A 27,856-nucleotide genomic window follows, 5' to 3' on the forward strand; every position below is an offset into this window, starting at 1 on the left:
TATTTTATTGTCTATTTGTCATTACCAAAGTAACACTTATTCACAAAGTGTTCATTCAGATGTCAGACCGATGTTTCAAAACTTTACAAGAAGAGAACAATAAAAACACACATTTTAATTGTCTATTATAATTTTGTAAATGTGACTGCTTCCCCCGGGATTCGAACCCACGGAGACATCACTGCAATCGAGCTCACTAACCACTCCCCCGTATCACCTGGCGACTTCATTGACACAACATACATTACAATTCGCTCAATTGTTTCTTTGTCGACGCTGTTTCAGACCAATACTTGAAAATGCCCACTAGGTGTCACTGTAGAGTCAAATGCTACATGTTGCCTATTTTTGTCATTGGCTCTTCTACTAAATTTTGAATCTTCCCTCAATTATTTTAGATATATTATTAAAATACTATTATAATAGGTCATTGTAGCCATCATATGTTTCTATTCATTCCACAACACAATTCACATTCCACAATACAAAGCATTTCATCCAAAACATTTTTATTACAAGAATTAAATTAACAGCAATTGGTTTTCAAGGAACAGTGGAATGTTGGTCTTGCAATATTGCTATTCAACACAGACAAATTCCACAATGTCAAGACCTTACATTTCATTGTCAACATTAAAGAAAAACAATCAGCCAAACAAACTGCAGAAATTAAAATTAAATCAATACACATTCAGATTTCATATCATCCAACAGCCTTTTCATTTACTGAAACCAGAGCATGACATAGATTCAACATGCATTTTGTAGATCACATCTGAACATCATATTTGCATAATGCAAATCAGACGGGTTCGCTCAAGTAAATAAAACACGTGAATCTACACTCTTGTAGTATTGATGTCAATAATGAATAAAGTAAAACAGAACCCATCCATGCAATAAATTATTTTTTCAAAATGCCTAAATGTGATTAGAAACTCATAACGAATGTCATCACAGGAAAGAAAAATCTTTCTGTAATTTTTTTTTTTTGGAAAGCAGAACATAAATACAACTCAAAATGAGTTAACGGTACAAATGTATGGCAGTTAATAATTAGATACTGTAAAGATTACTGAATGTGTAGTGTGTATAAATATGTGTTTGACTAAAGTGTGAATTAGGCACAGCAACCATTAATATAATTTGAAAGACTGCAGAAAGCTCTACTGTCCTTATTTATACCTATTTGAGAAATTTAACATTGTCCTAAAGTGTCACAACAGACATTTAAATGGCAATGAACCTAAAAGCAATATGCAGTGATGCATTGTATTGCAGCTTTTATACAAGAGGTGTTGTGGAGTGCCAATGGCCAAGCTAACAGTAATATTGTATGGTTGCAGTCCTTGAGGCAAATGCAGTCCTTGATTTACTAAAACAACAAACATCGGAACACCTCTCAATAAAACACTTGAGCTCATAAATACACAGCAATACTGTATAAAGCCCCCCAAAGAGAACATACCAAAAGTAAACAATTAATCCGTTCACATACAACATTGTCCCTTTATGATAAAACAGTTCACCCACAACCAATCAACAAGGCTTAATAACTTACTGATTTAATATAAATAAACAATCCAATGCCAAACCAATATGTGTGTAGTGTAATTAATTTAAGTGGAGTCAATGTTTTCTCCTATTTTATGCAATGGTGTCTACCGGAACCAATTCAAGATTAGATGTGTTTGATGGTTTTTAAAAAACGCGATCCATAATCTCCCACTCAAGTCACACTTTCATATTATACTTTCAAGTCAAACAAAACATCACCAGTAACAATCAGCTTTTAAAAAAAAAAAAAAAAAAAAATGAAACACTTGGTGGCGCCATAAATCTTTAAAAGAAATGTTATGTCTGCCGATGATGACAATGGAAAATATCACTACTTCATAAGCAGTTTTGGACTCAATATGGCTTTTCACAATAAAAGGGCCTGATTTCCTGAATAATTACCATTTCTATACATAGTTTGTAGTGATTTCCATATTTTGAAAACATCCTATTGATGTTTAATATGGCACTATCTTTAATTAAATGTCCTTCTTTTCTCACTTGCAGATAAATCAAGCAATTTACTTTAAACAGGATAACGCTGATAAAGCAGGATCTTGTTATTACTGTGACTTTAAACATGTGCGATTGTCTCACAGTTAACACATGATCCATCCAGTATAACAAACATTCTCTACCTCACACACTCAGTCTTAACCACCCAGATACACACACACACACCATCTCTTCATCTCTACTTCACAAACACAGCTTCTCATCCTTACTTTAAGGCAAGAAAATTTGTCAAGGCAACATTCAATAGCAACATTGCATAGCTAAGGCAGAATTACCATATTGAAATAAACAGCATACATTTTGTACATTAATATTAAAGTCAATTAATAATAATTATATTTACATTACACTACCACACATTTAAGCAAATGAACATATATTACATATAAACATATACATTAACCCTATTAGTTTTTACAGAACATAAACAAATGCAAGGTTTGTTTGTCTGCCAAGGTGATGGTTGCACAGAAAAGTGTGAATTATGTCCTCTCGTAAATGTTTATGAGAGAACCGATTCAACAAGTTGATATGCCATCCTATTTAGCCTAGGCTAAAACAACAGTGCAGCCACTTAATTGTATTTCCAATTTGGATCATTTGGATTCTACATGGAAGTATGGTCAAAACGTAATTTAGGCGTTTGTCTTAAATCTGTCATAAAATTACACCAAAATTATTCCACCATCTTACTCTCCAGTATACAGTATACTCGGTATATTAAAATTCCCTGATTAAAATAAGATTTTTACACTTCTTTCCACCAAATGAAAACTTTACCAGTTAAAATTTGTCCTCAGGTAATGAATTCAAAAACAGGTCATGAGGGCATTAAAAACTACAGATCCCTAAAGGGAAATGCAGTCATTTCCTTTCTAAAACAGAACAAATCTAAAAGGAAAAATTACTTGAACAAAATAAAACATAGCTCAGATGGTGCATGTACAGTAGCTCTCAGAATAGCTTCAGAACAGGCTATGTTGGTCCAAGATGTCAAGAATGGTGTTGTATGTTCTTAGCCACTTTAGGACACATCTATGTCTCCAGTGAAATGACAGTAAGGATTCCCGCATCATGCTACATGTTGTACACAACAGTCAGATGTGCATTGTCTCTTAGTCTTACAAATGTGCTCTTTTTTTGCTCTAATCTGACTTTAAAGCTGTATATGCTGAGCGAAGGTCAGTTGCCTGTGTACATTATCATCATCATTCACTACATCCAGGCCTCATTGTCTAGGCTGGACTCTGAAGAATAGGCACACTCTCTAGAGCCCATAGCTGGGGAACGCTGCTGGGGTTGGATGAGGTCAGCAAAGGCCTGATGCAGAGCTTTGTGTGAGGGTTGGTGATTGTTTAAACGTGGAGACTGTGGTGGGGTCTGGAGGGGAGACGAATTGGCAGGAGACTGCTGACAATGATTCCTGTATCGTAGAGGTGTAGGGATGCGCGACGGGCTGTTTTCGGGTCTGTTGTCAGTGCGGGGTCTTATCCGCGGCCGCAGTTTGAGCTTGTAGATGGAGGGCACCCTCTCTGCCTTCTTTTGACCTTTCTTGGCACGGAGGACGACTGCATCTTCTGTATCCCTGTTGGCCAGCGGAAGAGGAGGAGTGCAGGAACCTTCGGATGGAGGTTCACTCAGACTCAAGCACATGGAGGAGCTCTCACTGGAAGTGTCCTGATAAGAACAGTCATCTAGAGGTGGCGGAGGGGAGGGAAACGACTCAGGAAGTGGCAGGTCAGCATTGTCATATGGCAGGTCTGGGTGATATTCAGTACTTTGTGGTACATCTCCCTCCACCTCAGCCCATTCCACCAGGTCCTGCTGGCTCTCCATTGGCACCTCTGTCAAAGGGAGGCTCCCACTGATGTCTCTGGGGAGACACACTGACCTTGACAGGCCTGGATTTGAGGCCTCTCCTTCCTCTGTGGAGCTGGAAATGGCGGGGAGCTTACGAAGACCTCCTCCTTTGCCACCCCATCGCTCTCCCTCCAGGAGCCCTACATTGGCGAGGCCTCCACGAATCTGGCTATGGAGAAGAGCGGGAGGGTCTTCGAGTGCACATGTGCGAGGATTAGTCCGTTTAGACTCTCGCAAATCAGGTAGGAGTCCTATCTTACCTCCGACAATAAGAGAAGATGTTGAAGAGTTAGAAGAGGAGTAAGCCGAGTCTGTAACATTAGTGTCACCCGAAGAGTTTGGGAGCACTGTTAAACCTTGTTGGGAGACAGGGAGTTGTAGCGACCTCATTTCCCTTCCAGTGGACGCTTTACCCTGCACAGCCTTGGTTTGTTGTGTGTTGGCCAGGAACTCAGCCTCAAAGCTGTGATATAGGTTTTGCTCCCTTTGAGGGTCCAGACTTGGCAGCAGGTGTAAACTTAAAATACCACTATCTTCCTGAGTCTCCTGCTGCTGGTTGTAGGGATTTGCCCAACCTTTTTGGTCTCTCCCTGCGGATCGTGCATTGTGTGCTGATCGAGGGGAGCGTGGTGGGTGGTGATGACTCGATCGTGGAGAAGAATGTGGAGAGCGCCGCCCTGGCTGTGTGACAAGGGGAAGCAACTTTCGACTCCCAGTGGAAGGTGACCGAGGTGCAGGGGGTCGTGGCATTACCATCCCCTTTTTCGCAGGACTTCCACTGGCACAGGTTTTCACAGGTGAGTTAGAGGCCGAGGAAGATGCTTGTCTCCTGGCCAAACTTCCACTTGTTTTTGAGGATGCTGCGGGCATGTGCTTGGGTCTCAGTTCCTCTCTCCGATCTACTGAAAGAGACTGAGGGTCTCTGCGGCGAGGTGATGATCCAGGGCTGACATCAGCCAATCGGGCTCTAGGAGTCTTGCCCTGGCTGAGAGAGCGTGGAGCCTGCAGCTTCCTTGGACCTTCGGGACCCAGTGACCTGCCTCTTTCTGGGCGGGGTGTTCGATGTACCTCTGCCGGGCCCTGTGGTGGACTAGGTTTCAGGATTGAGGTGGACTGTGGTGCAGGGCGCTCTCTGGAAGCACTGCGGGCACTTGTCTGAGGGGTTCTCAGGGCTGGAATATGTGCTCCTGCTCCAGGACGCTCAATAACGTGTTTCCCTTCCTTACGGTTCACCAGCAGAACCACTTCGTCTCCATGAGCATGCCGTGTACTCAGAGAGAAGCGTCCTCCTCCTGTGCTTCCTCCTCCACCTTTAGACGAGGCTGTGGAAGAGTCGCTATCTCCTGATAGCCTGCGAGTCGGAAGAAGAGATTCCTTATTCCTGTGTGTAAGAGGAAAGAGAGAAAGATTAAGATAGATATTGGGATGTATGAGACCTAATTTGAGAATTAGGTCTCATACAAGGTCTCATACAAACAGAAATGGTCTCTTATGCTCATCAAGGCTGAATTTATTTGATCAAAAATAAAGTAAAAAATAAAATACCAGTTCAGATATCTGTTTACTATTTTAATATATTTTAAAATCAGTTCAACAACGTCGTTTGCACCGCGCTCCTCCGTTACTTGATCTTTTTTATTTATTTAAATAATCAACAATATATACTCCACCAATTAACTTTAAATAGTATAACAGTGGAAAATTCAATAATTAGAAACATCAGAAATACATCGTCATAAGCAATTATGGTTTTCACACTGTAAATACTCCAGATTTATTATATAACATCTTAAAGATGAATTCGACCAATTCTAGTACATTAAAGAAAAACAGAAAGTTCTAGTTCTTCATTCATGCCATTTGGTGTAAGTGATTTAAGTTTATGAATCCAAAATGCTTCCCATTTCAATAGTTCTTTATTTATATTACCTCCTCGACGTGACCCAAAAACCTCTTCTATTCCTATACATTCCAATTGCTTGATGTCGTGTCCCATTTCATCAAAATGTCTTGCTACTGAAATGGTTATATCTTGTCGTCGTATACTGGATTCATGTTCGTTAATCCGTTCGTTATCAATATTTATAAATTATCGATTTATTGTATTACTGTGCTCATTGTATGTCAATGAACAATTTACTGAAAAATGTCTTTGTTTTTTATTGGGTTTATTTATTTTCAAAAGATCATGTCTATTCAATCTGTTCACCTTATCCAATACGTTATTTAACCAACTTTGTGGATTTTACCTGTTCCTCGAATTCATGTTCAGTACTACAGTTCCGTTTTAATAAAAATAAAAATACTATTTAAAGTTCATTGGTGGAGTATATATTGCTGATTGTTTATTTAAACTGTAGGCTTGTATAATAGTGATAAATGAATAATCTTAGATCATTCTTATAGTAACGAATGTGTAGTGTGATGTAATAGTGAATATGATGTTTTATGTTGTGAAAATTGTTTAGAAGTTAAAAGGAAAATGTTTTAATGATTGTGGTGATTCAACATTGATTAATGACTGATGACGTCGACACAATTGGTGATTTGAAAAGTGGGTGGAGGGATGTAATTGCTTTACACACTGAGGAAGGCTTGGTAGCCAAAACGTTTGTGTCTTTCCCTATTGGTGATGATTGTTGAAATAAACGGAAAAAGAAGACTGTTCTCGTGAGTGTGGATCATAATTACAATATATTTTAAAATGCAATTTATTCCTTTGATGGCACTGCTATTTTTACAGAGGTCTTCAATGTCACATGATCCTTCAGAAATCATAATGAGAATTCGGTTTGGTACCCAAACAACATTTCATATTATCAATGTTGGAAATAGTTGTGTTGATCAATATTTTTTTGAAAACAGTAACACATGTTTTGAGAATCTTTCATGAAGAGAACATAAAAAAACAAAACAATTGATCAATTTAATGCAATTTAGATTTGAAAAAAAAAATAATCTGTCTTGGGTATCTAATCCACAGAATTTCCATGATTTCCATTTTACAGTTACTTTTTACTTTTGATAACATGAAGAATCTGTACCAAGCATGCAGGGAACTGTATGCACGGCTGTATCCTCAAGAGACATTTTTTGGGATTAAAGAAAGATATCAAATTGGAATGGAGAGAGAGAGATTACTCATCCTCTAGCATTATCAATCACGTGCACACAGACACTTTCTTTCCACTACACTCTTGAACTACTATTAAGTTCAGAATAAAGCTGATATCACTCTTTCCTTTAACCTTAAAGACCAGCTCGTGTACACTGAGACAAAACACTACAGAGTGTGCATATGAATAAAATTGCTGTTTTAAAATCATTTCTTAAATTTAGAACTTCCAGATCCTAAAATACATTTAAGAACAGTAAAAGTGCTTCCCTATTCTGCCCTCATTTGATTTTATTCAAATGCGCACTCTTATAGACAAGAAAGTGAAATACGCACACCCTGACAGTCCGTTTCTGTAATATAAGATGCATAAACAATGTTCTGAGCAGTTTCTGCAGTGACAGACCTGGGGTTTGAGATTACACTAATCTTCAGTAATCCAGTCTGCCTCACCTGCAGCTCTGGGAGTGCAAGTGTTAAAGTGTGCTGCTCTGACGCTTGGCCCGTATCATTAGTCAGCCTAAGGAAATTGAGGCACACAGCCAAGATAAACCAGCAAGCTGTTCATGGTCTAGTTATACAATGTCCTGGCTGCACAACACTGACATACAAGTATGCCATCTGATTGAAATAACGAAGCACCTTTTGAAACTTCAGGATGTTTAGGAGTTATTTGTTCACTACTCTAATTGTGCAGTAATGCATAACATGGAGTTTTTATAGTCATGTTTAAACATTAATTGTCAGGTGGTTGTTAAAAATAACAAATAATAATAATAAATACATAAAAATATGTATAATTGTCCATTTGCTCTGGAAAAAATAAATTTATCCAAAACAAGTTATCACTTGCATAGTTAGGCAAAGAGAACACTGTGATTGTTTCCTTATAAAATTGTAATGATTATTTTCTAACACAAGGGGGAGTCACAAACTGGACAAGAAGAGGATAGATGTCAGGACAATGTCACCTGGGATTAGTTCAAATCTGCTTGCAATAATCTGTGTGTTTGTGTGTGTGTATTTGTTTGTGTGCATGTGCACGGTTGCCTTAAGATGCAGCTCATTGTGAAGGTACAGTGCACCAACAGAATGCTATAATTTGTCTTGAGTTAACTAGGTCAGTGTGAGCAAATAATGGCGACACCCTGAGGGATCTACACAGACAAAACAACTGTACAAACACACAACCATGCATGTGTCCCAGTCATAACGCTTCAAGCTTCAGTTCTTCCCATATAAGGATTGCACCCTTTCCATATCCATGCACGCATATATTGATTCTGTGAATTATGTTTTTCTTTATTTGTTTCTTTCTTTTTATTAATATTCATATTTCTTTCTGTCTGGAGAAGGTATCAGCTTTTCATGTCTTAGGGAAAAAAAACTTTTATATTATTAATAAACATAATACATTATGAAATATATACTTTCTTTCAAAGTCCCTTCTTAAAATGTATATTTGCAAAATGGATTAATTTTTTTTCGGTAGTGTTTACAAGATCAGTCATGTTTACACTTCTTATATCCCCAGCAAATTTTCTTAAATAAGAATAAGTAAGATAAATAAATAAGAGCTGACATTCACATTAATTTTCTAGGTGTCTTTGATTCCAGTGTGATTTTGGGTACTTTTCTATTTTAGGTACTTTCCCAGGAGCTGTAAACATGTACAGACAGACACAGACACAGACACAGACACAGACACACACACACACACACACACACACACACACACACTGTTAACACCCAAACACACCTGCACTGACCTGAGAGGATTAAAGTGGCGTGGTTCTGATCTTTCTCGTGGTGGCCGAGGCAGCAATGTCGTGGGCCGCCCTGTGTTAGTCTCCATCTCCACAGGTACAGCTGCATGGTGTGACCTGCCAGGCCGTGATGGAGAGGAATGCACCGTGGTGCCCAACACAGGGTCCAAAGAGCGCCTGTCGGAAGTTTTGTAGGGTGCTATGCCCTCATTGCGCCAGTGAGGTCCTGGGCTTGTGGAGCGGGAGGAGTGAGCGCTGGAGCTCTTACTGTGAGGACCCTGGCCACTCGCTTTAGCTTGCTGATACCGGTGAGCTGTTGAGGTCAAAGAAACTTATAATATTCACAAGAAAAATTATGAACTTCAACAACATAGCTGTTTTTAAACCTAATACACATGTAAATGGAAAAAAAAGTGAAAAAAAGCCTTCTTATGTGTCTTGTACACTACTGTTCAAAAGGGTCAGTAAGATTGTTTTATTTCATTAAAACTTTTTAATCTTAATGATACATTACACGGCAGCAGTAATGGCTGTTGGCAATTCACCTTTGCCATCAAGGGAATAAAAGACATTTTAAAATATATTTTCAAGTAGAAAACAGTAATTTAAAATTTTGATAATATTTCACAATAGTACTGTTTTACTGTATTTTCGATTAAATAAATTCAGCCTTGGTCAGCAAAGGTGTTTGTATATTTTTTTCGGTAATTTGTAAGGCAATATATGGATTACATAAGAGCATGACAATATATGAATTTTCTAATCTGTTGTAAAAGTCCAAAAACAGATAGAGTAACACTATTAGTGTTGAATAATGAAGGGACTAACCCTCATTAAACACAAAACACTAGAAAGCAAAACTTGTAGAACATGGTATGATACTGTAAGAAAGTAAACAATCAGACGTGAGTAACACAAGTAGTATTGTTGAAAATTTCCAGTCTCCCAGCTCAGAGACAGGAAGTGATACAAGTGGTGATCTCACCGAACGCAGCGCAGCGACAGGGATCGTGTTTGTCGAGGTAATGCTCAAGTGTGTCCCAACCTCCACCAACGCGCACCATCACATGAGTCCGCAACACCTAAACAAAGAGAGAGATGTTAACACCTTTCACACACACACACACACACATTAAGTGAAGTGAAAAGTGAAAGTGACATACGGCCAAGTATGGTGACCCATACTCGGAATTCGTGCTCTGCATTTAACCCATCCAACGTGCACACACACAGCAGTGAACACACACACAGCAGTGAACACACACCCGGAGCAGTGGGCAGCCATTTATGTTGCAGCGCCCAGGGAGCAGTTGGGGGTTCGGTGCCTTGCTCAAGGGCACCTCAGTCGTGGTATTGAGGGTGGAGAGAGCGCTGTACATTCACTCCCCCCACCTACAATCCCTGCCGGCCCGAGACTCGAACCCGCAACCTTTGGGTTACAAGTCTGACTCTCTAACCATTAGGCCACGACTTCCCAAAGCATCTTTTGTCAGAAGTGGGATTAACATGACCATCCAAAATAACACACTCAATATAGCTGACATAAATGGTCAGTAACAAATATCCAAATTGTGTTATAAAGCTTTTAAACATAAAAGCTAAGAAAAGAATTTTAGAAAATCAAAAATGAATATTCATTAAAAATGATAAGTCTGATCACCTAGCAAAATACATATCATACCTCTCCACAACAAACGGTAAAGTAGGAGTTATTTTTCATGCCCTTAGCACAGTAGGGTCAGTTTGTTTAAATCCCTAACCTTCAGTATGGGCAATAATAATAACAGTGATGCTTATCTTCAAAAAACACTAATAATGCAGGTGGAACAACATGACAGTCAGCTGATTATTATAAGCTCAAGCCCTCGTTTCATATAACGCTATACAACAGAGCTGCCCACCAACACTTCCTCCATCCACCCCACTGCTGTCTCCATCCGCCTTCATTATCATGACAACACGCAATGACAGAGCTGGAGAGAGAACAAAAAGACATCACGCACCGACACACTCTCCCTCATTCAACCCCTCTCAGCTGGTATTCAGAGAGAGGGTAATTAAGGAGATTGCCCTCCTTTTACTCCAAGCCCTGTTTCTTTAGCTCTCTGATGAACAGAGAGAAATGCAGGATAAGAGACTATTGATTCCTTTATCAGAAAAACAAGCACCCAAAAAAACGCTCAGTCAGGAAAACACTCTCTTTCACATTTTCACTGTTGTCGATTGTGTACGTCGAACCTGTTGCAACAAAGCTCTTTAGAGTTTTAGCATTGCTAAACTCCATCTGCCGAGCACATGGTAAGGAATAATCATATGATGAGTGTCTGTGTGCTGTTGCCATGAAAAGAGAGCACATCTGTTGACTGGCACAATGCCCACCTGCACAAACTTACACAAGCTCTCATTTATACAAAGACTGAAATGCACATACAACTAAATCTAGGGCTGTAATTCTTCTACACAGTTCTCCGCTTGTTTTGGAAGCCTTTCCTACATAAAGATGGCAGGTAGTGGACCTACACAAAATAATTTACATTCTATTAACCCACATTATTAATCATAATTATAATACTAAGAGAAAAAACTAACATTTATGGTTTCTGTCATAATTATGCATTCTTTTGGCCTGTTAATTTAACATGCTAATATAGTACAATTAATTCTGACAACACTGCAATAAAAATCAACATTTAATAATGAAGCATATTTGAATTCAGCAATGAGGAATGGTTAAATTCAAGCTTGAAGTATCACCTAAACACAATGTTTCGCAAGACAGCAGTCAGTCTACACCCAGCTGCAAATACAACACACCTCGCCAAACCACATTTACTAAAAGAAGGCAGCACAAACTCAGTAAGGAGCTGTTCACACAGGATTTTTTAAATATATATATCGAGACAGAATGCAGGGGCCTCCAGAGTCAAGAATCTTTAACAGATTGGCCAGTGTGATTGCAGAATGTATTGCAGTGGACTGGACCTCTTTGTTCAATATATGAAAATAAAAACTATAATATTATAATAATAACTCATACAGCTATTTTTTATTATTATTATTGGTTATTGTGTTTTGTAAAGGCTGCTGAAATTTTAACATTGCCATCATAGGAAAACATTTATTTAAAAATTATAATAATATTTCAGAATATTTACTCAAACGTTTACACCGTGACTTTGACATCATCATCTGTTGTAGGTAAATGTAACTGCAGGTAGATTTTTTTTTTACACTAGGCCTTAATGTAACAATTTACTTTTATTGTACAATGGGAGTGCTGCACTCTTTGGCAGCTTAACTCATCTGCCCTTTAAAAAGCACTTGGGATTCATCACTATGGCAACTGGAGGAAACATGCTGAAACCATAATTATAATAAACAGTAAACAAAGAGAATGTTCTTTTGTACCAAGGTCTTCATTGCCAGGGATTTCAGCAATTTCGAGAGGTTTTCTTTCAGTTTACCAACATCAAATTGAGCACAGAGCTTCTAACCAAGGTGACCATCCAGAAGATGACAGATGACATTTTTCTTTGCTTTTCACCTTCTGTCTTCCTCACTGATGTCAACACAGGAGAGCTGAGCCGGGCATGTGAACGGCCTCTGCTTCACCTCACGCTGTGCTGCTAGCATTAATTTGTGCTGGAGAAGGATGATGTGTCTATGTATAATTATAGTCTCAGTAAATAAAAGGGTTTAAATCTAACAGCACCAGCTAAGTTGCATACACATATCTTGCAAAAAAAAAAAGGTACACACACACACAGCACAAAAACTGAGCAGATCAAGACAGATGAAAACAGAGAGAAAGAGAGTAGATATAGGGTTGCAGTTACAGCATCCATGAGGAGGAGAATGACGCTAAATCGAGATTAATTGATTCAGCCCTGCTGCACTGGAGGAAGATAAAATTCCATCTAAAATTTCCTCTAGCTGAGAGTGAAAATCTGTAGACCCAATAGCATATTAAAGAGACACAGATGCATGCATGAAGTGCATGTCAATACGCATACACCAACACACACACACACGGCATCCAGAGAGCTTGGTAGAGAACAGGAAATGACATAAGTCTCCATTTCTGTCTGCAGTATGAATGGGTGTGGGTGCTTTTAGATGAAGTTGGATAACAGGCTAAGTCTTGAATAGGTCAGCCTGGCAACTGTGTAAACACCATTCAAACCTCGGGATGACTTATTATGGAGCTATAATTATTATAGTTTGGCCTCTATTCTGGGAATGTTAAAGATTCCAATGATACAGCAGCGCAGATTCAAAAAGTAAATAACAGAATCGATGGCTTGATGTCTGTGGGTGTGACACCAGCATTTGTACCAAAACTTTGTAATGAAAGAAAGTGCGGTGTATCTTTCTGTGCCCTTTGCGTCACCAAATGAAATAGCAAAAATAATCATTGTTTTCAAACTGATTGGCATTGGTTGAGCCTACCTACATTTAACTGATTTCATACACACGTCAGCTCAGAAGTTTTTCAATCCATTTTAAAGAAAAAAAGACAAAATTCAGCTTTAAATAATCAAGAGAGAAAGAAAAAGGTAGTGCCTCAATGTTTTGACAGAATAGACAGGTGAATGTCAATTAAAGATGTACCCTGATAAAGATGAGCGCGCTGGAGTCTCCGACTTTGTACTTCCCTTCTGAGACTTTGGTCATGGGGAACTGTGACGGACAGGAGCACTGGCCCAGAATCTCCCGAACCTACAAAACACAATATAAAATCTCATTTAAAAAATAGCATACAGTGTGTAGACAATCATGGTTAAACATTTGCAATATTGAAACAAACAAACCTTTCATCACAAACCTTTCATTGTATGAAGCTTGCAAATGGTAAATACAGGTCTGTATGAATCATGACTACTTTAAAAGTTATCTATTATCTATCTATTACCTATTATAAGAAAAATATATTTAAAGAAACATTTTACTTTCCATGTATTTTTATAGAGAATATAGCTTTATGTTTGATTGCACCAACAAAAAATTAGCATAGTATTACTTAAGGATTTTTGGGCATGGTACCATGGTTCATGAACAAAAAAATAAATAAATATAAATACAATAGTTGGGTCACTATTCACCAAAACATATTAGTCGGGAACTTATATGGAATGCTGTATTCCCATTTAACTTTGCTTCTGAACTTCGCTTCAAAATGCGAACGATAAATATATAAAAATTTAAATGAATCAATAAATATTTTTGTATTATATTTATCTACATATCTCTTCCACATAGGAGGTGAGCGGAGATATAGTCACAAACATGTAGTCATTCTTTAGCATTCAGTTGTCTACTGGCTCACTGACTATAAAAGACATTTAGTAACACTCAGAGACAAACGTTCCACTGAATGTCCAGCAGCACCTGAACAGAAGCAGTTTCCTGTGAGAAACACTGAGTCACATCCCTTAACTCGCTTCAACTCTGTGCATCAGAGAGTGAAGGACGCTTGGAGCGTGTGTAAGCATGTGAACGGATAGAATGTGACTTATATGTGATGCATCATGGGATGGTCTGTTATTGACTCCTGAGCTCCTGAGGTGATTGACTCAGCGAAAGAGCCCGACCTTTCCAATTCCTGTCACACCTTCATTGAATCACTCCCTGGTGAAAACAAATATTCTCTCTTTCTTCATCTATCTCTCACGCTCTCTAAAGCTCAAATAGTGAAACAAAGCCATTCCCTAAAGTTGCGTCATATCCTGATGAGATCTGGGACTTGCCCAACGATTAACTCAAAGGCACATGCCACATACACACAAAACATAATTACTGATGTGAAAGAGAGAGACGTAACAGTATGGAGGCATGCACATGTTCTGATTTAGAGCGGTCGGGCTGTACTGGGTGGGGTAATCATGGATTGTGCAGACTCTCATTCTCTCTAGTTCACTCTGATGTTCTGTTCTGTTTCTGGTCTTTGAGTGTGGCACCATGACAACAAACAGGGCAAAAGTCCAGAAGATCAATCAAGATCAGACAAGAGAGCAGCAATGTTAAGAGTTGAAACTTGAACGGCAAGACAAAACGTTGTCTCCAACACTCCTTAGCCATTTCTGAAAGGATAAATAAGACATAGACACTTATTCAGCAAAAAAAGTAACAAATATCACAAATTAAATTCCAATATGTATGTGTGCAGATCTAATAAAGATTCTTGTCAGTGTTGTATTTCAGGCCAAAATATAAAGAAAAGGTTTAATTAATAAATGAAAAAACAAAGGTATTAATTAAAATATGTTTTGCAGAACATGCTTTTTTTCAATGCAACATAATTTTTTTATTTATATTATGTTGTGCACATTTATATAGTATGCAGTATATTTTCTTTACCAGGTTTTCTACAGTGTTACAAGTGTGGGAAAGTACACTTTGAGCCTCTGTGCTGTTCCATGGACTCCTTGTGCAAACACATGGGAAACTCTTTCTTATTTCCTACACAGACAATTCAGTTGAGTTTCCACAGATGAGAGACAGCAGACTTCTGCTGGCATGATGGAGAAGATCTACTGCCACACACACAGTCAGTGAGACTTAATTGACTGTAGTTGAATTTGGAGGCTCTAGAATTGCCATGAATAACTTAAATTTTCCACATTATTGGCCTTTTTGGAAGATTAGAAGGTTAAAGCAGGAATATTCTATAATTAAAGCCATCGTCATGTCTATTTAGGCAGCATGTGTCTGACAGTTACCACAGAACCAGAACGAGCCGTAATACAGACTCCCTGCTGTTCTCTCTGAAGCAAGAAGTGCTCTCTTGCTGTATTTTGCCTCTCTCGTGCTTCGCTCTCTTTGTCTAGACATCTGTTCTGGAAAGTCTATGAGCAGTGACCACCGTAAAGATTTCTGTGGTAATACAAAACTGTTAGGTCCCCTCTCATAGCTTTTATGGGTTCTTTCCATTACATCACATCTATACCAGAAACAAATGAGGTGACAAAACCAAACTGCTTTCAGTCATCAACACTGCATAAAAATGTTCTTATTCATTTTAAATGTGAAGAGGTTAGCCAATCGTAACAGAGCCCGCTCACATAAAATATTCTTAAATCTACAGCAGCAAAAACAGACCATTACAGTAAAATTTCACACAAGCAGTATTCCAGCAAACTCATGTTGTACCTTTCTGGGGTTACCACTATGTTGAGTGTTTCTTTTAGCAACAGCTATACATTTTTAAATAGTTGTTGAAAGTCATTCACTGAGAATTACAAGAAACACTGTAAAATTATAAATGGACTTCAAACATTATAAATGGACATCAGGGAAAACAATTAAATGCTAGAGAAGTATGGAGCCTTCATGCTAGATGCACAGTTTAAAGTCTCCTTCCATTAGACCGAAGGAGAATCAAGTTTACACAGAGCTTTGCCATTCAGTCTAGCAGAACCAGAGACTCCCTGTAACGTTCTCACAGCATTTCTTTGTTGATTTTAACAGAGGAACCACCCTTACCAAATGTAAGACATGGAGACGTTATTAAAATATCTGTCTCCCCAGCAATGTCTACTGTCAGCAGCATATACTGTATGCAAACAGAGCAGACGATGAGATGTATCTGTGATAGACTCAACTCTGGGAATGGGAAAATGCTGGTTCTGCACTGCTCTGGAAACAGCGATACGAGACAACGATCATATGACTGCAGTTATCAGAGCTCTCTCTGTTACGGATGCAGGCATCTCATGGGAAAACATACTGGCAGACAGAAAGAGATGAACACCCTTATGGAGGAGGAGTGAGACGGCAGAAGAGGAAATAAATATGATAATGAACAGGGCTGACGAAGTTGACATATTAACTTCCGCGGCAAATTAAATTAACATTGTTAATTAGCTGAGTTTTTTTTTTTTATTACCTTATACATTGATTCAGTTTTTGTATGGAATTTTATGGAAGGATATAATTATATTATATCAGGAATTATATTATATCAGGCTCAGGAAGAGCTTCTTCCCCGAGGCTGTGACACTTCTGAACGCCACACCACCAATCTAACCTGCACCTGCTTATTACTGCACTGGTCACAGTACTTTAAACACATGCATTTGCACTACTCATATTTTGCACAGACTGCACATCGTTCAAGTCATTACACTATAAACTGTTTAAAGTTGTTACTGTACAAGCACAGTAAACTATTTCTATAAAATATTGCACTACTGCTATTTTGCATAGAATACATTGTTCTATCAATACTTTGCACACTCATCCAGCTGTATTTATTTATTACCACTGTTCTCACGTTCCTGCTGTTCATAATGTGTATATATAATCTGTAATCTATATAATCTACATTGCTCTGTTCATAATGTACATACAATCCCTACATTGCATTCCTATTTTATATTCTGTATATACTCTGCTCAATACTGTATATAGCAATTCCACTGTATATTCTGTAAATCATATCTTCACTTACTCTGCACTTATATGTATATAAAACACTATATTCTTGCACTTCTGGTTAGATGCTAACTGCATTTCATTAGCTCTGTACTTGTACTCTGCATAAATGACAATAAAGTTGAATCTAATCTAATCTAATCTAATATGTTTCACAATGATTTTAGAAATGACGGTGCTGTGCAATATTAATTTTAAACTGTGCATTTTTATTTTTGCATTTGGTTTTATATGCAATTTAAAGTGCTAAAAATTCAATCAACGGACAGTCACCAGTGTACATAGTACTTCAAATTAAATACAAACAAAGTTACTATACATCAAATGACAACTTGTGTACTTAAGAAATTCTAAAGAGTTTTTAAAATGGTTTTGAATCAGCAAATCATGAATTGAATTGATCTACAGTCAACTGAAAGATTCACCATCCTAATGTAGAAAAAGTTTTTCTGCATGACTGCCATTAAAAGTAAAAAGGATTTTTTTTTTTATTATTATTTATATTACTGAATTAATGTTTTCAATTATGTTTCAATCCAATGTTGATATCGTATAATGAAAAACAACAAGTTTTAAACTGCGAAAATTTACGTTCACACACAGTACGATTATTTACAGGAGTGACAACCGCATTCTATAACTGAATTCACACTCATAAACACGCTTAGGATTCACAACCGCTTATTGATAACCCTAAAAATACACAAATTCTGACTGAACACAACACTACAAAAAAGGGTGTTGTTTTTAAGAAAATGCACATGAACTCTGTATGTGCTTTCAGACCTCATCTATGTTGTGTTTTTGGTTCCCGAGTGCTGTTATCTCTGTGCTGCTTTTTTGCCTGAGCGTATGTCTGGAGGGAAAACGGTTTATCACCCTGCTTCCTTTACCACCAACACAGCAGCACTATGGGACTGTGAGAGCCAGCATCAAAGATACAGTGCCGGGAGAGGTCAGCCTGGAGATGCACACGGGGAAATGGAGCATCTGAGAGATAGTGAGCTGTATCTGGGTCTCTGATAACTGCAGGCTACCTGATACACACACACACAGACAGACAGACACACACAGACAGACACACACACACTGACACACACAGACACACGCTTTGACAGAGGTGACACACAGAAGGCCAGATGGGTAAAAAGTGAAGGACCCTTCCGGGTTAGATATAGAACGGCCGTGGGTGTGGATTGTTTTGGAATAGCCGATTTGTTTCTCAGTAATTGCGTGACTGAGCGTCTCAGAAGAGTTCCGTGTAAACAGACACTCTAAAACGGTGAAAAATAGCGGTAGACTTGTATTCACACTTACAAAAGCAGCCTGACTGAATTATCTTTTTCATGAAACAGTGATGGCTGACACCAATGAATTGTAGTAACATCTGTGTGTTGAGGGCAGGTGTTTCTCAAAATGTTTCATAGCACATTCAACAGTAAAACTGTACTGAATAATAACAATATTTAAACAGTATGGTACTGTTTGAGTAAAGTCTGAAAAAAAAAACACCTCACAGAAAACAGTTTGTTGTTTCAGTTGTGCAACATTGAGAAATCTGTCTGCTAAGAAGTTTATATCTGATTCCACCACTAGGAGATAAAGACTGGGTGGGTTCCAACCTAAATATGATCATGCCCTGAATTTAACACGCTGCTTCAGCGCTTCAGTGGGTGTCTGGCACAGAAAAAAATTTTTTTGCATCTCCAATGGGGGTGAATTAAGCTGAATTGAGCTTTATCACATTATAAAATACAGATAATCCGGGTCATTTACAGGTCTAACATATTCTAGACAACCAAAAGAAGAGACTTCATTAGTTTACTCAAAAATAAAAATTATAAAATGGAATTCAGTGGGGTCCAATTGAACCCCGCTGATTTACATTATATGCATAAAGAGGAAATAATGAGACCTATTTTAAAATACCTTCTTTTGTTACTGACTGTTTTTTTAACAAGGACATTTGTGGCATTTACAGTGTCAGCAAGCAGAGATCTGTGATCGAGTGATGGTATCACAGAGGAGTACTGTGCTTTGCCAGCATACTTTTACAGACAGGGGGAAAACATGGAGAATGCGCTCATGCATTCTCACAGATCTGTCATCTCTTAGCTGATTTGTCATCCTTAATTAAAAGGACAGTCCTTCTACCATCAAAAATCAAACACCAATGAAATTTCCACACACACACACACACACACACACACACATTAAGATAAACTTGAGATAAATGAAAAAAACTAAGTTACCATGACATGATTGTTTCCTTTTAGTCAAGTAAACCATTTTGTAAACTCAGACTGGTGAAATCTGAAGGTTAGTCTCTCCAGTGCACTATAAAGGCTTGTTGTGGCTTGTGTTCAAGGGGAAAGCAAAATGTGTCTTGTCTAAAGAACTAAAGAATGAAAGCTCTCCTCACAAGCCTCAGCATAAGACTATCACATGCTTGTCCTTTTGTTTGAGGCCTTATTATGACAAAACCGAAGCTATAAGTATAGTGAGATAAAATGAGCTATAACATCAGGTGACCTTCTGGTACATATAAAAATTCACATGACATAAGTTGTACCTGGCATAAAATCTTTCCAGCTACAGTATATAACTTTTGACACAGTCAACCTCTCTCTGTTTTCCCGCAATCTACTGCACAGACTATGTAATCAGAGTTCATATCTCAGCCATAATAAAATTTGGTCACGGAAAAACTATATCAGGCCACGAGGGACAAAAACATACAGAGGTTGTTCATGTATTTAAATATTTAACTCTAATGTCAACTGCAGTGGGAAATCAGTGGCAATGACACCAAACGGACAATTGAGATTTTTGCTTAACATTTTAATCAAAATCTTCTAATTTAATCTAATCTTTGTAAATATGGAAAAAGACAAAGAAACTAAATGTAATTCTAGGCAACACTGAAACAAAAAACAAAAAAATGAAACCACTGTAAATAACTTGCTTCATTTTTGGATTAATTCACACGTTTTAAGCATTTCTTTCACTTTGACAGGCATTTCACACATTAAATATAGATTAAAGGTTAAACAGATTACTTGCTTCAGTGCTTGCCATTCATTCAGCTCACTCCACTCAAAAAACCAATTTCTATTGTCTATTCTGTTGTTTATTGCTATTCTTATCTTATTATTATGACATTTAATATTTAGTTTTTCTATATATATCTTAAAATAAAATATATACAAAGAATGTATGCATTACCATTGTGCATGTTCAAAATACAGCAATAGCTCATATTACTGTATTTGCAGGTGATTCAAAAACATACTGTAATAAGAAAGGCATCCATGCTGTGATTCCATCAGCCACCAACAGAGTTAAGAAACCACTCAGCTTCCACACGGAGCAGACACGGGCGCACACTGCACACACATTCATCTCCACACGCTCAGGTACACATGAATGTATATACACATGCGTGCACACAAACAAAAGCTGAACATAGACAGGTGCTGTATGACATATACGGCCCAATCCATTAGTTCTGCTAACAGAGGAGTACTGCAGGCCACCACGGAAAGATACATGACTTATGGCAGCCAGAATTGAATGCATAAATCAGCATGACCATAAAAAGAGAAAAGACTACAGATGAGTTCATATGGGAAATACTCAAGAGGCAGAGAGAGAGAGAGAGTGAGAGACATTCTCTCAAAGTGAAGCCTCAGCTTGTGTGATTCTGACCCAGCACAAACTGCATGACCTACTTTTCCTGTCTCTCTCCCTCTCTGTCTATCTCTCTGGTGTAAAATCCATTAGAGGTGGGTGTAGCAGTCTGTACAGTACAGCCACTTCTGGCAAACTGTCGCCTGCTCTTTTTTGAATACATGCAGTAAAGCATAAGCCAGAGTTATTATTGCAAACTCAAACTAAGACGCAGAGTGAAGGTTTGATGGTGCAAAGCAAGAAGGCTTGAGCAGGCTTTATTTTGCTAGAGCTCATTTTTTCGAAATAATTCAATGACCTTAGATTTTCATAAATTACATTAACACCATTAATGCAAGTAAATGAAAACATAAAAGCAGCAGTCTACTGTATGATGCCAGTTAGATTACTAATACTGATATCAGAGATGAAACCGCAATGACTGCAGAGGACTCTTCATTCTCTTACAAATGTACTTTTTGTGCAATCTGGTTTGCAATGACTATGATTCGTGTTTAAATACAGATTGCATCTTTCCTTTTCTGCCAGTTGCTATATTTATTATAGTTTGCTAAATATAATTACTCAAACGGAGACTAATATAGCTTTATTTAGCAAGGATGCATATTAAGTAAATACTGTTTTTGTTCACACTTTCTATTCATCCTAAGAAAAAAAAAGTCTATAAGAATATTAATTAAACAGCATAGCTGTTTTCAACATTGACAAAAGTAAAAAAAAAAATAAATAAATAAAAAGCACACTAAATCAGCACATTGGAATGATTTCTGGAGAATCATGTAAAATTGAAGACTGGAGATAATAATAGCTGATCAAAATTTACCTTTGCCATCACAGAAATAAATAACTTTTGTAAATTATATATTAAAATAGTTTTTTTTAAGCTGTTGTATTTCACAATATAACTGTTTTTTTATTTTATTTTATACAAGTAAAACAAAAACGGTAGTGTATACGTACAAAATGGAAATGTTCCAGTAAAACAACTGAACCGCAAAAAAAAAAAAAAGTTTTTCAGATTTAATTTAAAAGTGTAGTTTCAACACTGTAAAATAAATCTGAAAGCAGTTTTCAAATTAAGCTCATTTGAAAATGCACAATGATAATGTCCTTGCAATGAGGTTCACTGAGCAACACATCACCCCAGCTGCCCTCACTCTTTCTGCTGCTCTCTTTATTCTCCATCCATCTTGTTCTCGTTATTCTGTCCTCAGCTCACCTCTATTCTGTTTCTCTCTCTGCTCTTATTTCTTCTCTCTCACCCCCACACATCTTTCATTTACTCTCTCTACTCAACTGCATTTTTCCTGTTTTTTTCCTCCATTTCTTTGGCTGCAAAGCTTTCTGTTTTCCCTCGACCCCACCTCTCTGTGATATCAGCCTCTCTCCCTCTATCATTGTCCTTCGATTCACCTCTACTTCACGGCTACATCTCCCTCCCTCTTTCCCTGTCCTCATGTTCCCTTCAGCCTTTAGGGGATTGCAGATACCTCAATAAATCTCTCAATTTCGACCCATGAGCACAATGAGCGCAGGACAGCATATGTGTGGTCAAAACCCTGCAAGCAGTTTGAAGATGATGATCATTTTTCATTCAGTCATTTTCTCCAGAACATCATAGTAGTGCTTGCAATAGCAGGGTATTGCTAGTTTGCTAAGATGTTCTGAATGGTTGCTTACTGGTACAACAGCACACTCAACAAAGCACATGATTTGAGCTATATTGTCAGGAGAAGGGCAGCCATACTGCACTGCACCATCAAGCAGTGTGTTCTCTCTGTCCTTTTTTCCTTAGCTCTGGACAGAGACTGTGTGTGAGTGTGTGTACTGCACACATGCATGTGCATGTCTGAGAAACAAAAAAGAGAGTGAATAACGGGGCTGTGCATTATTGACAAAACCATGAAGCAGAATGTCAAGGCCTCAGGGTGTGGGGAGAGAGAGAGGGGGAAAAAGAGAGAAAAGACAGCCTGTTAGATACAGTATAATGACACTGATGTCTTAGAAATCGTAGGGCATCCTTCTGGTCATGTGCCTTGATGTCATTTCATTGGGTATTTCTGACAAGATGATGTCTGTCTGTTTATGAGAGCATGTGCAAAAAAATAAATGAATAGTTCTTGTTAAGTTCTCCTGTCTTCTAAATTCTTTGATTCAAACAACAGCAATATTTTGATTCAACTGAATCATTTCTGAAGGATCATGTGACACTGAACACTGGAGTAATGGCTCCAGTTTTAACAACGTACGGAAGTGTATGTTATATTACACTTCTATTTAAAGCATTCTGAGTAGCCAAGGGTATGTGCAACTCAATGATGAGTGATGTAATGCACTGCGTCAACGACAGAAGTTACCAAAACATATGACAAATGGGATGAGAAAGCAGTCTCTCTCTCAACTTTGAGTTGGGTTCTACAGTATTAGAGTGACTATACGGATACATTTTTGTGACTAGACATTTTAGCAGGACTAGGCTGTACTAGGCCGTTTCTCCCCTCGCTGTCCAACAGTGGAAAATTCCAGGCAAACCCACCAGAGATGAGTAAGGCATTAGAGGGAAAGGTGCAGAGGAGTATTTGTATCAGTGTCTCTGTAACTAAGAAAATCAAGAGGAACTATAGCTGTGTAATTCAAATACACTCATATCTCTGAGACACTTCTGCTTTTCTTCATGCAGCATGAATGTTATTTCAGAATATTAAACCCTCTTGGGAAGGAGGATGTGTGAGGAACTAATGGACGGTGAGGATCAGGCAAAACTACCTTTCATATTCCACTGGGATGAATAGGATTACCAATACTAAATCCGAGCACATCCGCAAAAGTCTTCTATCCTGTTTCCATGGAAATCGCTTTAAGAAATACAAGATCAAAGTAGAATAATCCTCATGGTCATCGTTTTACTTTACGATCATGAATCTTTCATTTGGACAGTGACTTTGATGTTTGTGTGTATGAATACTAAGTCTAAATTAACCAAGTGACCGTGCTAAAATCCTCAAACTAAGTCCAAAACATAAAAAGGAGTAGACTGGATTACACCACACATTCATATGGACAGCACTCACAAAAACAGTGAACAAATAACTTAATCATAATCAAAGCAAGAATGATAGACTTAATGTGAGCTGCAAATGTGTTGGAGATCATTTGATCTTATCTGACCATTAAAATGACTTTTGCTGGTGTAATCTAATGTAGTCAAACAGATTCAGTTATATAATATTATTAAAGGGATAGTTCACTCAAAAATGAATGCATGAAAGATGAACATGCTAACAATTTCATTTAAATGTGTTATTTAATATTAACTATAAGTAAGTGTTACATGATGTCAAAAAGGAGAATACAGAATTAAATATCAGATATTGCCTGATATATATCCAATATGGACTAATACAAATAAAAGTTACAAATCAATTACAACATCAGATATATTGGGCATACCCACTTTTAATGTTTATATGACTTCTTTTACAGTGGTTTATTACACTAAATCAAGAGAGCACAAAAGCAAGTGTCATGATGAAAAGAAAAAAAGAAAAGAAATGACAATTACACAGAACTTCCGTATTATCAAATTGCCTAAAACAATGAAACAACCAAGCTTTATATATAGAGAGAGAGGAAGTCTGAATGTATTTGTGTGGAAGTATAATTTACCCACAAACCAGTCATAAGTGGCTGCATGACATATCTCTCAAATATGGCAACATGCTAAATGAATCAAAACAAAGATCTGTCCGAACTTGCCTGTCAATATACCAATATATTAAAGCAGACAAGATGAGAGAGCTGGAGCTTCAGGGTGATCTGATGTTTGGACTTGCAGCCTGTCACTGAATCCACCCTGTCTCTGCAGGACAAAGCCAGCTGCTCTGTTCAGCAACATGTGAGATAAGATGAGCAGCTGTGTTAGATGATCCAGACAAGGTCAACCGTAAAAGGGGACAAATCAAAGTGTCTACTGTGCCAGATAAATCACTGACTGTATACTTTAACATTAAGCTTACATTCAGTTAAAAATGCTAACAACCTGTAAGGAATGAGTTCCTGATGTAACAGCACCTGACGTTCACTGTTTCTTCACCCTGCCTCAACTCATGCTGATGCTAGCAGTTCACGCTCAGGGAAAACGTGCGTACACGCTCACAAGGTCTCACTACTGTTTATGATGGACCAACACTAGATGACAACTTAATTCTTTAAATATTGATCTTTGGGATGATGTTGACAGTTTGGTGGATTTAAGTAGTGAAATTTACATTGCTGATCAGAGCATAAATGGAGTGAAGAGAGAGACTAACCACAGCTGTCCAGTGGCACACAGTAACTGGGACGCAATCAAATTAAGTCCCTGTGCACCAGTGCTTGTGGGAGATTGCACATTTTCTCCTGTTGTTCCATAAATATCTTGATGTCAGAATAATTGGGTGAGATCAGACTAACAGGACTAGCAATAGCACAGTGCAAGAAGTATCTTTCTGAAACAGCAATATTTGCAGCTGTGGCAAAGAAGCTAAATCAAATCAGAATGATGTGTTCATCAGTCACTTTGCATTTAAACATTCAACTATCTGACTAACTTACCAACACAGACCAGAATCCAATATCTCTGGTCCTTAAGAACAACCTTTCACCCTCAAGAACCCACATAGGCGAGATCTGGAAGGTCAGCATTCCTCATGACCAGGGTAAAAGAAAATGTGCAGACTCAGATGTCACACACCAATACAAATCACAGACTTTCTGACCTTTCATCCAGCACACACGTACAAACAAAGATCCACTCACAAGACCAGATAATGTCAATCACTGAATCACAGGGACGAAACATGTTACTAAACTGAACAAACAAAAGCGATCCAATCAGCAGGGTCAGAGGTATGTTTGGATGAATCCTCCTGTTTACATTTTCTCACAAAATTAGTTTTTACTCAATATGGGCCGAAACAAATCATAATTACAAATTATAAATATTTACAAACCTGGCATTTACTTTAATAAATTCATTTAGACTCAATTAATGAATTTAGATGGTTTCAAACTAATTTTCTTCATTAGTTATGAGAGCTGTGACACATGGTTATTATTTATTTATTTTTTATCAATCTGGCATTCACTGCAATAAATGAATTTATATGGTTTAAAGCTAATTTTCTTCATTAGTTATGGGAGATTTGACACATGGTTAATAGTTATTATTATTATTATTATGCACTGGGTTTTTCTTCCAAGGCTGAAATTTTGAGATGTAGAACTATTGAAGGTAAAAGTTAGCAGAAGCACTGAACGAGGTAACCTTTGTTAACCTATGTGTCATTTCTGGTCCATATAAACACAGTTTAACACAACTAACCACTGATACCAGAACTTTCTCAAGCTCTGAATACCATCTAACCAGATTATTAATAACCCACCAGTTGCTATTATTACGAGCCTGCCCGAGACGCTACACCTGTCAAACTCACCAGCTCGTCCAGGTTGCGCATATCCAGCAGGACTCTCTTCTGCTGCTGCTGCCAGCGGGCCAGCAGCTCTGGGTCGGGCTCGCCGATGCTCTCCTTGCGGCTGTACGTCCTGCTCGGCGGGCTCTGCGACTCCCCCAGAGCCTCCGTCAGGTTTTCCTGGTCCCGTATCTCCTCCTCGATCTCCTCCTCGAGTTGAATCAACATGGGGGCCAGCATGCCAAATTTGGCCCCCCGGCGAGCTACCTCCAGCAGGCACAGCACTAAGTTCTTCTCGTTGCACCTCTCCACCAGGTCGTTGGTCTCGAACATGAGCACATCTTTGATCCAGAGCTCCTGCCTGCACCAGCCGATGAAGTTGGACACGTTGTCTCTGGCCAAAAACGATCCCGGTGTGACGTTCCTCGACTGGAAGACCACGTCCTTGCTGGGTATCCGCAGTGAAAGCGCCGCATCTGGATACTTGGTCTTGAATTCGTGGGCGGCGCGGTTCACGTTGTTTGCATGCCGGCAGAGCGCGCAGCCGGTCTCCAGACCCTCCATAAAAATGTCCGCCGTGATGTCCAGATCGTACAGCGTGTTCAGCCATTCAGCCAGATCCTCCTTCATGGCATACAGGTATTCCTCGCTGGATTTGAACGGCCTGATGCTTTTGGAGGCGGCGGATTGAATGTTGCTCTGATCGGCCATATTACGGGAAAACGCGTATCAATCAAGGCACGAAATGACGCACGACTGTCTCATACGGCGATCCTCCATAAACAGCGTTGGGAATGTCATAACGACGCGCGCGGTAGAAGCTCCTAAAGCGAGCCGCTTTGACTCGCAGCGCCGCGGTACAGCTGTGGGATTCCGCGATAGATTCCGGATGTCTGTGAGATACCCGCCTCCTTCAATGACCACATAACGATTACTCATCCCCCCTATGGAAGCCCGGAGCGAAACAGAAACAGGACGATTATCAGTACATGACAGCTCGAGGACATACTATTATCGTTGTGCACGAGGAGCATCCACATTGGCTAACAGCGCTCCGCAACGCCTCGTTCACTCATTCGTTCACTCGGAGGACGCATGGCCGATTGAGGCAGGAAGGCAGCCCCGTTCTACTGGGACACTTTAATAATAATCTTCGTCGGTTGGAAATGATGCGACCGTCCTGTGCGCCTCCTCCTGCCCAACACGTCGAGCTGCAGTGGCTTATACATTCATTGAGTTACATCTCATTAGAGGATCAACGGCAACTTTATCCCCGAGCATCCCCTTTATTTCAGTTGCCCAAGCAAGTTAGCTACCAACGGCTAAACCGATCAGATTTGCATCTGACATTCGGTTGGTACCGATCAATTTTATTCAAATACAGTTACCGTTGTGCAGTTGAGCGAAAATAGAAACGAGGATGTTGCTTTTGCTTATATCATCAATTTGCATTCAACTTAATATTTTTG

General features: G+C 38.6%; 1 protein-coding gene across 1 annotated transcript; it reads right to left on the reverse strand.

Moving 5' to 3' along the window:
* Positions 1 to 501: 501 nt before the first annotated feature.
* On the reverse strand, positions 502 to 27,098 carry gas2l1 (growth arrest-specific 2 like 1; the record flags this gene model as incomplete). The annotated part of the gene is made up of 5 exons (XM_079418028.1): positions 502 to 5,314; positions 8,818 to 9,127; positions 9,800 to 9,896; positions 13,426 to 13,533; positions 26,412 to 27,098. 5 exons carry the CDS (start codon positions 27,096 to 27,098, stop codon positions 3,289 to 3,291), a joined length of 3,228 nt encoding a protein of 1,075 aa, XP_079274154.1. The 3' UTR covers positions 502 to 3,288.
* Positions 27,099 to 27,856: the final 758 nt, after the last annotated feature.

Source organism: Barbus barbus, assembly GCF_936440315.1.
Source record: "Barbus barbus genome assembly, chromosome: 6".
NCBI classification, from domain to species: Eukaryota; Metazoa; Chordata; class Actinopteri; order Cypriniformes; family Cyprinidae; genus Barbus; species Barbus barbus.